Genomic DNA, 15,692 nt, shown 5'->3' with positions numbered 1-15,692 from the left:
ATCCAAGAACCCTAGTCGTCGGTGATAGTTTTCGGTCTTGTTCTAGTTCGTCGAAGGTGCTTTTTGCATCGTCAATTCGTTTTATCTTGGGAGGCGATCGTTAATCACATACGGTGAGGGAGAAATACGCTTTAAGGAGACAGTTACGCACTGGACTCGGATTTCATTCGCATATGCTTCGTTTAATTTCTGCCTCCTTATGTTCTTCTGGTTTTGTATACTTTGCACACAGGTACACACTTCTGGTTTATTGCACAGATTGTGTAACATTAGATTCCAGCATCTTGACTAGCAGGGAAATGCATCCAGCTTCACCAACCATTTTCTTCATTTCCTTGGAAAAGCGAGTAATAAAAAATTATATTTTCTTAAACCAACCAACACTAAAGTGTCTCACTTATTTTCTTCACATTATCATCCAAAATAATACATTCCTATGCAAAAAAAATGTTACAAATTTCAGAGACACTGTGTAACTGAAGTCCCTGGATTATATTATGGTAAATATCAAATATTTGACTCCTATTTTTATCATCTTAACTCTTAAGCATATACAAATATTTGAAGCATGTGGTCGTTGAGGTGTGCTCTTCATTTTCCACAATTTTTATGAATTTTTAATGTTTAATAAGTCGATTATGCTTCAACATTGTTAATCTTGGTTAAGTTTATTAGTTTTATCGCGCACATGTGTGATGGTCGATATATTTATATTAATTTTAATGACTATTATACAGTTTTTTTGAAATTTCCGGCAGGTCTTTTAAAAAAATGTTATTCAAATATAAAAAATTATTTGATATTGATAAAAATCTAATCTAAATTTATGCATATTAATATTTAAATATAAATAGATATAATGTGTTCAACACACCGTGTTAAACTTTGACATAATTATAGAATTTACTCGGAAAATAGCAAATATTAAAAAAGATGGAGAATTATATATAATGATTTATATAAATAAAATTGCATGACACAATTTTTAATATTATTCATGATTTTTAATTAATAATTAAAATTTGATAGTAGATAACGTTTTTCCACATAATTATATATTCAAATTAAATATCAGTTGTTAATATAAATGTCAATTAACGATAAACATAAAATAAAATATCCCGTCCGTCCCATTTTATGTGACCTCGTTTCCTTTTGGGACGTTCCAAAAACAATGAACCTATAATACTTATTATTTTTAACACTACTTTTCACTATTACACCCACTACCTCTATATTTTATACTATCTTTTTATTAAATAAACACTATTACATCCACTACTTTCCTCCACTATCTCAAATCTATTATTAAATATTGATAGGTCCAACCACTTTACCCACTTTCCAACCACATTTACTACCATTTTATTAATCTCCGTGAAAGTTAAACCAGCTCACATAAAATGGGACGGAGAGAGTAGTAAAAAATATAAATATTACGTTAATCAGAATAAAATGATGTTAAAATTAATTAGAAAAACATAATAAGAGTACTGTGTGCTAAGCACCGGCAATATGATTTAAGCTTATAAGCTTATAGATTTCATGAACTACTTCTGCCATGAGGAGGATTATTATTTATTTCATTTGTCTTGGAACTTATTCTCCAATGTGCTTGGAGTGGTTTCGTGCAGATCATTAAACTCAAGTTTTGTTCAAAATTTAAACCTTTTTTTAGCATACATATGGAAGCAATCTTGCCCTATATGTGCAGGCACTTTACCATATTTATTGGCCTAAAATTTCAATTGATATTCAGTACCGTCTAATAAATTAAACTTAACTTCGTTAAACTCCAAATCACTCAAAGATTAATATTATATTGTGGGTCAGAGAATAACAACTGTGATTCGTAACACTAAGAGAAGCTATTGTGTTTTAATTAATCAATGTTATAATTAAAAACATATTACAATTAATTATTTAAAATTAAAAATTGAAGCGTTACTAGTGTGCGAAGCATGGGCTAGATTGCTCCGTATCAACCAAATTTCAATGTTTCGTCCATTATAATACAGTAAGTATATATGGAAGTGCACTTAATATTAGGGAAAGTGAACTAAAGGCGTTTGATGACACCAAAGCTGGAGTTAAAGGACCTGGTTCATGTGACAGATAATTGATCAAGTTTGTGGTTAACCACTTGAGCTATCGAACTGAAACGTTTTAATTATAAATCTAATTTTGATTTATTTAGTGCTCCCGAAGCATGCAGATAAAGTTGTGTTTTTATGGAATGAATTAATTTTTAAGTTTGAATACAGTGAGGAAGTAATGAAATTAGGAAGATCTTTGTTTGAATTATTGTCTGAGGCTCTTGGGTTAGACAGAAACCACTACTATCCTGCATGCCCTGAGCCAGAACGAGCAATTGGCAGCAGCAAGCATGCTGACAATGATTTAATCACTGTCCTTGATCAAGATCACATTGGAGGTCTTCAAGTTGTTCATCAAAACCTTTGGCTTATTGTTCCTCCTGTTCCTGGAGCTCTGCTCATTAATATCGGAGATTTTATGCAGGCAAGAAGGTAGACACCGACAACCGCGACTCATCTGACATTGGAAAATTCTTGATATTCATATTAACAGTACATTATGCACCAGAATAAATAACTATTCAAAATCTTCTGACAAACTTGGAAACAGGAGGAAAAATAATTGAACTAACCAAAACCTATGCACATTCTGCTCTAACCCAAGTCAAAAATGTAGTTTATTAAAAATGTGGTAAAAACAGGGGCAAGTAATGAGAGGAGACAGATCAAATGATGTTGCAGAGAAGTATATATAAATTATATGTGCATTGCTGATAATGACAAGTTGGCAGATTGATTCTTTTGTATTTGGAACTAGCTAGTTTGGATATCTACAATGATCTGAAAAGAAAGATAAACTGTCTGATAATTCCCTATTCCTACTTTCTGCTGAATAGGCTTCTAACCTTCCCTCTTTCTAATCGTTCAAGTAGCTTTTTCGCTCCTGGAATGTCCATCTCGCAAAGCTTCTTGAGATACCCAATGGCGCCATATGAAATCATCAGTCTCTTGCACTTTTTGCTTGAAGAAATCAAGACCAGGCATGAAACTGCATACTTCTTTGCAGTATTTTGTGGACTTGGGTCAAGCAATTGCACTAAATTCGGCACACTTTTGCCATCTCGCTTAACTTCTTTGCAGTTCTGCGGATGAGTCATCAAGCTTGACACAGCTTGTGCTGCTAACTCTTTACAACTTTCTGATTTAGCTTCTAGCATCTTGACTAGCAGGGAAATGCATCCCGCTTCACCAACCATTTTCTTCAGTTCCGCGGAGCTGCAAACTCTACATATTGCTGAAGCAGCAGCTTTTTGCGCACCCAATGACCCTGACCTTAGTACGTGAACCACTCTTGGAAGGAAGCCAGCTGATACCAATATATCAGCAGAAGCTGAACCAACTAAATTCCTCAGTGCTCCAACCCCGGGTTCTTGAGGCGATGGAACATCCAGATAGGCTAATAAACTATGTAATCCACCTTCTGAAATAACACACTTTCGGAGATTTTCATTAGTTGAGGTAAGATTTTGCAAGCACTCGGCTGCAGAAAATTTACATTCCAACAGACTACCACAACTAAGGAGATTGATCATGACTTTAATAATTCCTCTTTCGGCTAAAAATTGTCGGACTTCTGGAACAGCAGATATGTTTTTCAAAGTACTAGCAGCGGCAGCTTGTACTACAGAATCAGCTATCTCACAAATTTTAATCAAAGGCGGCACTCCACCATGTTCAACAGTCAAACGAGCTGTTTCTACTGAAACCGACAATCTTTGAAGAGAAATCGTAGCTTTCTCTTTACCTATTGCACTACCAGACTCAACAAGCCTTATGAGAGGTGGAAGAGCATCTTCTTCTACTAGCCAATCATCAAAACTCCCACATTCCGCGAGATTGCAGATTAAGGTGACGGCCTTTTCCCTAATACGCGGAGAAGATGCAGTGAGCAACTGGACTAAAGCAGAGACATTGCTCCGTTTAAAAACACTCAAAACGTTATTTTCATCTTCTTGCATAATCTTAACGACCCTATCAAGAGCTCTATGTTTTGCCTCCAAGTGCCCAATCTGAAGCCTGGCAAGTTGTTCCGTTATACAAACCTCAGATTCTCTTGTAGAATCTACGGCAACCTCTCCAAGAACCCCAGTTTTAATCAGAAGCCCACAGTCTCTCAAATTTAAATCCAGTCTCCCCGACAAGCCATAAAGATCACTCTGCATCTGAAGCTTTCCTCTGTAATTTCCATTAGCACAAATCACTGCTAACTCAATTACTTCATTCAGTGTCTTCCAAACTGCTTGTAACTGTTCATTACACAGCGTGTTCTTTGAGAAACATGGATGGCTAGACAAATCAGATAAGCAGGACGGAACCAACTCCAGCTTAGACACGATGGTCTTCCACCTACTCAAAAACACCTTTACTTCCCTCGCTTTCTCAAGTGCAACAGGCACAAGATCTTGAACACTTGATAACAATTCTTCCGCTGACTGGTTATCAACCAAAGCATCAATTTTACCTTCTTCTACCATGATCAACTATATTGCTAAAACCGAGCATAAAAGAACTGAAATACGAAAGTAGCCCTTCAAAACAATGAACCAGATAACAAGATTTTACATATATCACTATCTTGCGACACAAGAAAATTTACGCTAATGAAAGCTTTACTTGTAGACATTTACATCGCGGGGCAGTTGCAACTGTTAACCTAAGCTAAGCCTATAACAACTAACAAAGTAAATTATAAGAGGACCAAAACCAGTAGCCTCAAGGTAAGGGCAAGATCACATAAATGTCACTGAGAGCAATCAAGAGCATACTAAAAGATGTAATAAAGCTTGCATGATCACAATTAAAGAAACATCCCAATCACTTAAAAATTGCAGATGCTTATAGAAAGATACACATCTAATCATACAAGGGAAACTTTGCAGATGAAAATTGAATAGTTCACAGGCTTAATTCACAGCCGGCCAATTATGGCTGAAGACACTTGTACCAAAACGCGCACTTAGTACATGTCAATTCGGTGCATCAAAATCACATGATCCATAGTGATAATACACAAATGTATAGGACAGCTTAGGGGGAAAATGAAAGGGCATCACATTTCACTTTCTAACAACCAAATAGTATAGTCATGAAATACCAACTACCATCAAGAGTATATATGATCCAAGGGCAAGGAATCGTACATCTGGCAACACATGTGAAACTTGATTGCAGACAACCATAACTAACTACATAAATATAAATAATATAAATAGCGGGTCAGATTACACTACAAACTATCTTATTTCGCCAACTATGCAAACCTTCTCTATTGACCTTAAAATCTCAACACACATATATCTTTTTTAATTAAATATAAATATACAATTTATTAAAATTACAAGTATCATACTAAAAGGCCCAACATTGAACTGTAAGGCTTCATTACCTGTGAGACCAAAAAAAAACAGCAGCAAATCAAAGAAAAAGATGATAAAAAAACACAAACAAAAAGCACTTTAATGAAGATGAAAAAACCAAAGAATAAGAAAGACTGTACCTTTATGACAAAGAAAGAAGATACCAATCTCTTTAGTGTAGCACTACCAACAACTTGAACATAATAATCACCAGTAAATATGTTAAATATGAACCTCCACCAAACAAGACATTGACTTGAATAGAATCATAAGTTATTAATATGTCTCATTAAAAAAAGATAAAGATTTGATTCTTTTAAACGATTTTTCATAGTATATACTCTTCTAGATAGTAATGTGCAAAGTAAGAGAGTAAATCATGGGATTAGTGTCTCAGCAAAGAATGTTTAAGAGTAATATTTACATGCAGCCCAGAAGCTCACCAGATATTTGACTTGTCGATAACATTACTAATTATAATTAATTTCGGAACATTTAAGACATGGGCTCGTGATAATCCTGATTTTCGCTCATCCTGAAATTTATTTGGACAGATGATTTCTGTATAGCAGAACATGATATATGTATTCCCAGAAATCAGATATCAAATCCGAATATCCGATCTGAATCTGAGTTTAAAACCGGACTGGACCGGAAATCCGATCCGAGTTTAAAACCGGACTGGATATCTTGGTAGCAAATTATGAACAAACCGACATGATCACCAAGGTACATAAAGGTAAGCTGTACGCATCCATTTGCCTCTTTTGTAAAACCTTGTTCTGTGTTGAATCGCAATTATAAACATTTTGATTGTTGCGCAAAGAATACTGAAGAAATCTGAGTTGTAGTGAGAAGAAAACAAGCTCATTTTCTTAATGCAAAGGTCGTGCTGCACAGCCTACATTTTCCTACACTGCAAGAAAAAGAGCAGCGTCAATATAGGTGGTTAGAAACAGGTACTGAGGTACTGAGGAGATGGATTTTATAAGAGAAGCACCCAATCGTGCAATTGTTACCCGACAAAATCTGTTACCACACCGAATATTCATGTACCACAAACTCATGGGCTGTACTTGCATTCTTAAGTTATCAACACAGGGTGGAGTATGGTACTATGGTTGCAAATGGCAATTGAAATTGACAGTGAAATCTTGCAACCTAAATAGAACGACACGAATAAATCCAGCCTTCAAGATACGGCAATTTCCAAGTTGACAAGACAAGTAAAATGTCAAATCCAGAACAATGGATTATAATAAAGTACAGAACTGATTTGCAGTTTAGCTACCTACACACTATAAAGCAATTTGAAGTTTTATTTGGGTTCAAAGAAAGCACGACACTGCGCAGCTACAAACAGTACACAACATAATCAAACCAACAAAGGCTTCATTGTTGCTTCCTTGGATATATCCTCAGCATCTTATGAACGAGATCTTTCTCGTGGTGGAGGTGAACGAGAGCGCGGTGGGGGTGAACGAGAGCGACTGCATTGATACATATAATTAGTTCTTGTAGCTTCAAAACATTCACTACACACAATCTCCTGAAGGAAAACTTTTGCTATTATAAACAAGTTGCATGATATTCATTTAGCAAAAAAAAAAAAAAAGTTGCATGATATTACTGATTATCTAACAGGCTACAAAAATGACATGCATCATGCAACTGGCAAACATGACCATAAATATTCGAGAAAGTCAAATTAACACTGCTCGGCTTTGCCAACTACATAATATTTCTATCTTTAGATGAATCTGTTTCGAACTATAAACGAAACTCTCTGCCTTCGTAAAATTAAACCTCAATCTGCTCATTTTCAGTAGCAATGACATAAAAATTTAATCAGCTAATTAACCAAGTAACTCTTCACATTTCAACTTTGACATACTTCAAATATAAATTAAAGATACAAAAAGATATTACTATTACCTTTGGTACCTCTCATCGGCTGGGCTCTCTGCTCTTTCATAGTCTGGACTTCTCCTGGATTCATGTCTTGAGTTTAGCTTGGATCCATGCCTTTCAGTAGCAATGACAACAAAAAATGATTAGCTAATTCACCGAGAAGTTAATCTTAATGTTCCAACTTTATATACTTAAGTACTTAAAAATATAAATTCACAAATATGTGTAAGAGATTATCATTACCCTTGGTATCTCTCAGCGGCTGGGCTTTCTGCTCTCCCATAGTCTGGACTTCTCCTAGATTCAAGTCTCGAGTTTGGCTTGGATCCATGCCCATAGTCAGGGCTATCTCTATCCCTGCGATATGGACTCGGAGAACGCCCACGACCATATCCTCTTTTATCAGGTGAAAAATCACGGCCTCTTCTCTCAGGGCTGTGCCCATTTCTTCTTTCATCATCATCTCTAATAGCATATTCCACTGAGATGACACGATCCATAAACTTGCTGAAATAAAGTAGATAATTTAGCGTTAATCAAGATACAAAAAAGGTCCAGTAACTGAAAAAAGATGAAATAACAGCAAGTAAACAATTATGATGAAAGCTTTATTTTAAACAGAGAATTCCAGAGAAGCCCAAGGTTACTTGGTAGCTCCGCCACTGCATGTCATCACAAACATGAACAAATATTCTTTATATAGAATAAAGTGTCCAAGATCCTTAAGACCCCACTTCTCGGTACAGATTTCAGGAAACTTTGATTAAGTGATAAAGAATGCAGGCTTATGACTTATGAAATGAGTCTGAATTATTAATCCTTACACTACAGAAGCTTCCAAGAATATACGTAAAAACTAGATCATGATAGGGACAAACCTCATGTTGGTTGCCTCCAGTGCTCTACTCGCTTCTTCCTCAGATTCAAATTGTATAAATGCGAAATTTCTTCTGATCCTAATATTTAAAATTTTGCCATGCAGATCAAAGTGCCTCTCCAAATCCCTTGTCCTGGTATGGACAGGATCAAAGTTGATGACAAACAAGGTTTTTGTGGGCTTTGTATTAACTGGTCTTTTCGAGATGTCAGCCCTTCTGTCTCCACGTTCTTGCTGCAAATACAACAAATAAAAAAGACTATTTAGTTTGTCATTTATTATGTGATCATATAGAACCAAATGGAAAGCTTTTGCTACCATGTCTTTTTAAAACAAATTTTTTATTATGATTTGAAGAAGCACCAGTCCATCAAGAACAACAATATGAAGTGTACAGTGTGGTCTTCAAGGCAGAGGCCTATAACTCATGAACCGGGCAATACCTTGGTCCATTCAACACGGAGCCGGCGCCCCTTCCTTCCAAACTCTGTGTGATCAAGTCTTCGAATAGCATCCTCAGCATCTCGTTCATCTTCCATGTAGACAAAAGCAAATCCTGCAAATTTGAAGCTTTAGGAAACTGAATCATTCATAATTATATAATTTATCCAACAAATATATACACTGAGAAACCACCTGTTAAATCACTTAAGAAAGCAAGAAATTGTTAATTAACCCAACTTATAGTGAACCCACACCATCCAGAGAGTTGAGAAGGAATATAACATAACACAGAATTATGAATTTTCGTGGGACATAAGCATAAAACCTGCTAGTGGCTTCTGTGATGATTATGATTTCTATGGCAACATATGTCAGAAATTGAAGACTGAGCAAAAGTCATGATGATTTTAAAAAGCAATGGTACTCAGGAAAATGTAGGATGTTGATGCCATGACAGATCAGAAAATTCTTCTTGAAAAACACTAGAAGATGCCAGAAAGGCACCAGCCAGAAAAGGAAATATGATGGCCCATCCATCCAGGAAGAATATGGAAACCTCAAGTAATCCTGCGTCAAAAAAGTTCTTGAGTACAGAGGTTTTCAACTAGAATACTTTACTAAAAGGAAAATAATAGATATACCACATAATCATAAAAGTTTCAGTGGCACTTTCAAACTTTCTAATTCAGGTCAATTTTAGGATTTGTTGAGTTATAACTTCTTTAAGTCAAGCTGCGATGTCTTACCAGATTCTTGCGGGGAAGCACTAATGTAAGAAATAACCACCCCAAAATATTTATTAAAACCACAATTACCCTACCTTACAAAAGTAGGCAGTAACATTAGGGGCAGTAGGGCACAGTTACATAACATGATAAATATTCATTTACAGTTCAGACAAGTTCCTCCTACAACGTTACATATACACATACATAAATACATATAACTGTCATATAAAAAAAGTGATAGATCCAAAGAAATTCCACCACCAATGGAAATATATGCTTTTAGTTAAACTTATGTACTAAAATATATATGAGAAGGTAGATCCCCGTAACAAAAGAAATACAAACAACAGAACACTGTTACATCAATACATAAATTCAAGCTAGACATACATGCAGAACCATTCAACCAAAAAATATAAATACCTGACTTCACATCCACTCTTTCAACCTTCCCGTATCTTTTAAATAGGCGCTCGAGCTCTGATGGCCGTGCATCATATTCCAGGTTTCCACAAAATATGGGCTTCATCTTCTCTCCTTAAACTGGTCTTATTCAAGCCTACATGTAACATGGTGACTAGAATTGGTACAGATAAATGGTATATTAAAATCATTTCAATATTCAGTACGGTGGAAGATCCTACTAATAAACATTTCGTGAAAAACTATGACTATAGGGCAGATTCTTGGGGATCTGCTGCTCATATAGATATAAGAATTACATAAAAGTAAATTCAGCATATATCTTAGTAATATCAATCATTCAAATATAGAAACCCATGATTTCTCCAAAATATGTTTAAAATATGAGGTAAATTTTATTTAGCTCCTTAAAAGGTCAAGAGGATTTTCGAAATTAAGCTACCAGTCCTGCTCTGTGGGCATCACCAACTAGTGCTAATACTCAATCATATAATGAGATTTTTAAAAACATATGAACCACAGGTAAACCAAGATTATTTCACATTCTTACACTTCAAGGAGAATTAATTTATCCATCATAGTAACCACCACTACTGCTCAACCCTTATTAAGGATTTTGAAGCAACACTACAATCAGGTTACTGCACTTTCAAAATCATCCTAGCAATATAAAGACTGGGTAAAAGTATGTAGTGATAGAAAACTGGATTGCCCTTGGTTGTGCACTTATAACAGCTCTTATTCCATCACAGAAGATTCTTCCATTATCTTTTTAGTCTTGTTTGTCTATCCTAAGTGTGTCCTGATATGGTCTTAATTTGAGGGAAACAAGCATAGATATTTGGAAGCTTTTGTGTGTTAAGAAAGACGAGGTTAATAAATGCTAGAGTTAAAAATCCTCGCCTAAACTAAACAAAAAGCAACAAAGTTTAGGTTATACTTTCAAGTTCTGATTCCCTGCCTGTACTAATTAATTAAATAGTGGCCAAAAGAAAATATTTAAACGCATCTCAATCTACTATAAATCTTTCTCAGAAGTTAAATCATTAAAACCCCAGCAATGTATCCATATTTATCTAGAAGCAAGTATGGGACTCCTTTATTGCTAAACGAGTTAATCGCTGCCAACTTCCTTTTTCCCTTACTTATAAATAGCTTAAAATTACTAAGACTCTCTTAACTTATCTCCAGTCACATAACTTAAAAAATCACAATATTCTAACAATGCTACTATATCATAAAATGACTTCACTATAGACTATATAGCACAAATTCATCAACAAATATCAATTCAAAGCCTATCCCAAACACACACAAAACAAAAACATAAAATAATTAATCACAAATTTTTGCATATCATACTAAACAATATACAATTAAATGGTAGCATTGAAATTTATAATAAACATCCAAACACAGCTTAAATTCAAGAAAAATGAAACATTTGTATGCATATAAAATACCTTAGTTTTGAGTGGAACAAATGACTAGAAAAATCCTCAACAGAGAAGCTACAAGGAGAGAAAAGAACAAAGTTAGATCTGAAATTTACAAACAATATGAAATATGAATATATAATATACGTTGCAAAATGGAGCGGCAGCAGAGAGTCTTACCAAAACCCTAGAAACCGAACAAGAAGACTTTAGAATCGCTGCTCACTTCGGACAGATCTGGAGTTTAAGTCCTCCTTTCAACGATGTCGTTTAGACGAGGTATTATTAACATATCTATATCTATTTATCTATTTCTATTATCGGTTTTTCTAGCGTGTGTGCCCATAGGCACATGCTAAGTACTAAAACATATAAATTTGGAGAGTTTTGATTGGCTTACCTTTTCTAATAATGGTGGACCCTCTGCAGTTACAACAACCACACCAATCAAAACCCTCCAAATTGATGGATTTTTGTGCTTAGCATGTGCCCATGGGCACACACTAGACAAACCCTTCTATTATAAAGCTCAAAAACTAATACACTGGCTGATTACTAAAAGATCTTCCCGAAAATAGCATATTTACAATAATATGTCGTTGCCTACATTTCTATTATAAAGCCTGGAAACTAATACACTGGTTGATTACTAAAAATCTTCCCAAAAATGTGTATTTACAAGAATATGCCACTGCCTACATACGATACAGCTGTTTCCGACTCTCAATCTACTTTAACAGCTCCCAACCCAATATATGCAATGGGATTCAAAATTCAAAAAAAAATCCACCACATCCCAAAATTCAAAAATAAAGAACATCTTTCTCCTACTTCCCGGGAGAATCTCAATATGCAGCAACTGAAGCGAACGAAAAAGATAAAGATTATGTCGATCTGCATGTGTTTAAGGACCCTTACTTTTTAAGTGAGTATAGATTATAGATTATATTAGTAATTGCTCTGCTCAAAGTTCATAGCATTACCATCTATTTACCTATTAGTATGTGTTGTGTCTTCTATGCAGTTAACTATGTTTGTCGATGATGAAGGAGAATAAAGATACGTGTCGGTGCTCGAGACATGGATGAGAAAAAGGTACGCAAAGGAGAAGATTAGGTTTCAAAGGATGCGATACGTGTTCAAATTTATCGGAAATGAAAGGCGTGATGAGAATCGGGTTTCAAAAGATGTGATAATTTAAGTGACATTAAAGGTAAATTATTGTATAACTGTTTTTGTATGAATGCATATAAGATGTTAGGCTAAAGTTCTTTTCAATTTTATTGTACTTTTCGATAGCGGATATGCAAGTACATATGTGATGATGGTGATGATATGATTCAAATAATTATTATTTTGATTGTATATGAATATGGTAGTTGTTGTGAAAGAGTAAATTTAGTTGATAATAAATACTTAAAAATTGCATATCAAGTGTATGATTATAGTTCTGAAAGAATTTTTATTGATTTTAAGTGTTTTACTGTAATTGTATACTTCTTTTGACTTATACATGTACAAGCGTGTTATGTTGCGATCATGTTTCAGAACTCAAATGATTGCCCAGTAATTGATCTTTTAAATCAAATGGTATTTTATTTTTTAGGAAAAATATAGATGTTGGAGATGGTATGAAACCTCAGACATGATCAGATTTAGGGCACCTGTTGGGAAAGAATAAGATGTTGGCGTTGTCTCTTAGTTGTATTTTTCTGAAAATCTTTGTCAATTGTTTTTCTAAATTTGTGAAGCATCTGTTTGTTTCCCCCTTTCTGTGCACTTTTTACATCTGGGACATTGTGACAGTTGGTCGACTTTTGAATCTTACCTTAATTGTATCAGACTGATGCTTATTATGAAGGGGGTTAAATATTTAATTAACAAGAAATGGTTGAGATTTTAGGAACATATTTCAACAAGATTGTTTGTTTGAACATGAGCCATTGAAGTTGACTCCATGATAGAGATAATCCCAGGATCGAACTGCTCAATAAGCAGGTACGGTTCAAACAGGGATGTTGCAGTGAACATAAATTCTCATTGCAGAGTGTCCATTTTTCGGAGTGGCATAAAATTTTTGCAATGCAGATTCCATTTTAAGTTATTGTGCATCCTGTATGTTCGCCCCTCTGATAGCTGGCCTCACTATGGCAGAAATATCTGTGTTTCAATTTCAATTTTCGTGATGACTTTCAGTAAGAAATCTTAGAGACCGGTCATTAGGAGTCAACAGATTACACTCAAGTGACAAAACTCTGATTCATTCATAAGACAGCAGGCAAAGACACTATCTCAACATAAGAACATAGGAAAACAGTTAATAGTTAAATTATTTCAATTTTACTGTATATAATATATTATAAAATTCTATACTCCATTTAAAATATACATCTTTAGTAACAAATAAATCCAAATCAAAAGAATTTTCAAATGCAAGCTCGTCTTCTTGAAATAAATTACTTCCTGCCTTAATAAACATATAAGTGTGCCGAATTTTTCCAGACTATCTCTAGAGTTTGTACATATTTCTTTCACTTATATCAGAATTTATATTTTATTTTATAAAATGCCGAATTTCTATTAAATGATTTATGTCCATATTGTAAAATGAAGGAAAAAGAAAATTAGAATTTTTAACTGCCCAAGAAGCTGACATTTGAACTCATATTAACTCCACAAGCCCCACCAATTTTATTGATCTCTCACAATTTTGTTGTGTTGTGATTTTACAATTACATGGGAGTACTTATAAGAGAAGAAACCGGCCTAACCAATATAGGAGTCTAATTTGAAATACCTAACTCTAATTGGAGTCCGATATTTCTAACCAAATCATAATCCTATTCTGAATCTGAATCCACAAACCTAACAATCTCCCACTTGGAGTCTGACCTCATTTTTACTTCACTTCACTTGTAATTCTAGTATAACCCACTACTTCAATCATTAACTCAAACTAGCAGCGCCTTCTCATCAATCAATTCTACAGGCCAGTTGAAGCTATGCAAAGCTTCAAATTTTCACTGGTAACCACCTTAGTCAACATAGAACCAAGGATTTTCATCAAGGACAAAGTATCATTGCTAATCAACTCTCTTGTAAAGTGATATCTTCACTGAATATTCGTCCTAGCATGAAACACAGGATTCTTTGCAAGATGAATGGCATTCTGACTATCGCTATACAAAGCACTGCCCACATGTTTCTTGCCCAACTTTTCAATAAATTTCTTCAACCAAATCATCTCCTTGCTAGCTTCAGAGATAGCCATATATTCTGCTTCCGTGGTTGAAAGAGCGACATTCTTTTGAAGTCGAGACATCCAACTATCAGCCATTCCACCTAAAGTGAAAATATATGTTGTAGTACTTTTTCTTGTATCCAAACATCCACCCAAATCTGCATCAGTGAACCCTTCCAAGATAACATCTTTCTTTTTGTAACATAATGCAATCTTGGATGTACCTTTCAAGTAGCGTAACAACCACTTGACTGCTTCCCAATACTCTTTCTCTAGATTAGACATAAATATGCTAACAACTCCCACTGCATGAGCAACGTTCGGTTGTACACACCATAGCATACATTAAACTACCAACTGCAGACGCATATGGAACTTTAGCTATATATTCCTTCTTCATCCATTTTAGGTTATTGCTGCTTTGTAAGATTAAAATGAGTCGTCAATGGTGTAATTTTGGTCTTCGCATCCTGGATACTGAATTTCTCCAACAATTTCCCGATGTATGTCTCCTGGGATAATTTTAATGTAACTTCAGATCTATCCCTCATGATGCTCATACCAAGTATCTGTTTTGCTGCACCCATATCTTTCATCTCAAACTCTTCAGACATATGTCTCTTTAGCTTGTTGATTTCTCTCATGTTTGATCCTGCTATTAACATGTCATCAACATATAACAACAATATGATATACGATGAGTTAAACTGTTTAAAGTAACAACAATGATCCATTGCACTCCTTCTGTACCCATTCTTCATCATAAAGCCGTCAAACTTCAAGTACCATTGTCGTGGTGCTTGCTTCAAACCATACAAGCTTTTATAAGGTTGCAAACAAGGTTTTCTTTCCCTGCTATCTAAAAACCCTCTGGTTGTACCATGTAGATGTCTTCATAAAGATCACCATATAAGAACGCTGTTTTGACATCTAGTTTCTCAAGATGTAATTCCTCAACAGCCACAATACTTAACACAATTCTGATAGTAGTCATCTTAACAACCAGAGGAAATATATCAATATAGTTAATACCTTTTTTCTGTTGATAACCCTTGACTACTAACCTTGCTTTGTACCTCTTGCTACCATCGAGTTCATCTTTGATCCTGAACACCCACTTATTTTGTAAAGCCTTCTTCCCTGCCGGTAATTTTGTTAAAGACTAAGTATCATTCTTCTC

General features: G+C 34.8%; 2 protein-coding genes across 3 annotated transcripts; both read right to left on the bottom strand.

The window, feature by feature from the left end:
- Positions 1-2,769: 2,769 nt before the first annotated feature.
- Positions 2,770-6,597, bottom strand: LOC108219119 (uncharacterized). The gene is made up of 2 exons (XM_017392408.2): positions 6,472-6,597; positions 2,770-6,368 (listed from the first exon to the last, which is right to left on the bottom strand). Exon 2 carries the CDS (start codon positions 4,568-4,570, stop codon positions 2,915-2,917), a length of 1,656 nt encoding a protein of 551 aa, XP_017247897.1. The 5' UTR covers positions 4,571-6,368; positions 6,472-6,597; the 3' UTR covers positions 2,770-2,914.
- Positions 6,593-11,589, bottom strand: LOC108219121 (serine/arginine-rich splicing factor RS41). 2 transcript variants are annotated; one of them, XM_017392410.2, is made up of 8 exons: positions 11,452-11,589; positions 11,299-11,346; positions 9,836-9,971; positions 8,684-8,796; positions 8,242-8,474; positions 7,607-7,870; positions 7,388-7,477; positions 6,593-6,942 (listed from the first exon to the last, which is right to left on the bottom strand). In XM_017392410.2, the coding sequence occupies exons 3-8, from the start codon at positions 9,939-9,941 to the stop codon at positions 6,879-6,881; spliced, it is 870 nt and encodes a 289-aa protein (XP_017247899.1). In that variant the 5' UTR covers positions 9,942-9,971; positions 11,299-11,346; positions 11,452-11,589; the 3' UTR covers positions 6,593-6,878. The 2 variants fall into 2 exon arrangements, with proteins under 2 accessions (XP_017247899.1, XP_017247900.1); XM_017392411.2 differs by lacking the exons at positions 11,299-11,346; positions 11,452-11,589 and adding an exon at positions 9,010-9,251 and having other exon boundaries at positions 9,836-9,974.
- Between the last annotated feature and the right edge of the window lie 4,103 nt (positions 11,590-15,692).

This window comes from Daucus carota, chromosome 4, assembly GCF_001625215.2.
Source record: "Daucus carota subsp. sativus chromosome 4, DH1 v3.0, whole genome shotgun sequence".
NCBI lineage: Eukaryota > Viridiplantae > Streptophyta > Magnoliopsida > Apiales > Apiaceae > Daucus > Daucus carota.
This window is presented reverse-complemented; position numbering and strand designations above follow the sequence as displayed.

Bases quoted from the DNA above. Each gene is read 5' to 3' on its own strand.
- LOC108219119 (XM_017392408.2), bottom strand. From the start codon at position 4,570: ATGGTAGAAGAAGGTAAAATTGATGCTTTGGTTGATAACCAGTCAGCG.
- LOC108219121 (XM_017392410.2), bottom strand. From the start codon at position 9,941: ATGAAGCCCATATTTTGTGGAAACCTGGAATATGATGCACGGCCATCA. The intron at 7,871-8,241 runs GTTTGTCCCTAT...ACTTTATTTCAG, and splicing joins CTGGAGGCAACCAACATGAG to CAAGTTTATGGATCGTGTCA. The intron at 7,478-7,606 runs GTAATGATAATC...TGCTACTGAAAG, and splicing joins GCCGCTGAGAGATACCAAGG to GCATGGATCCAAGCTAAACT.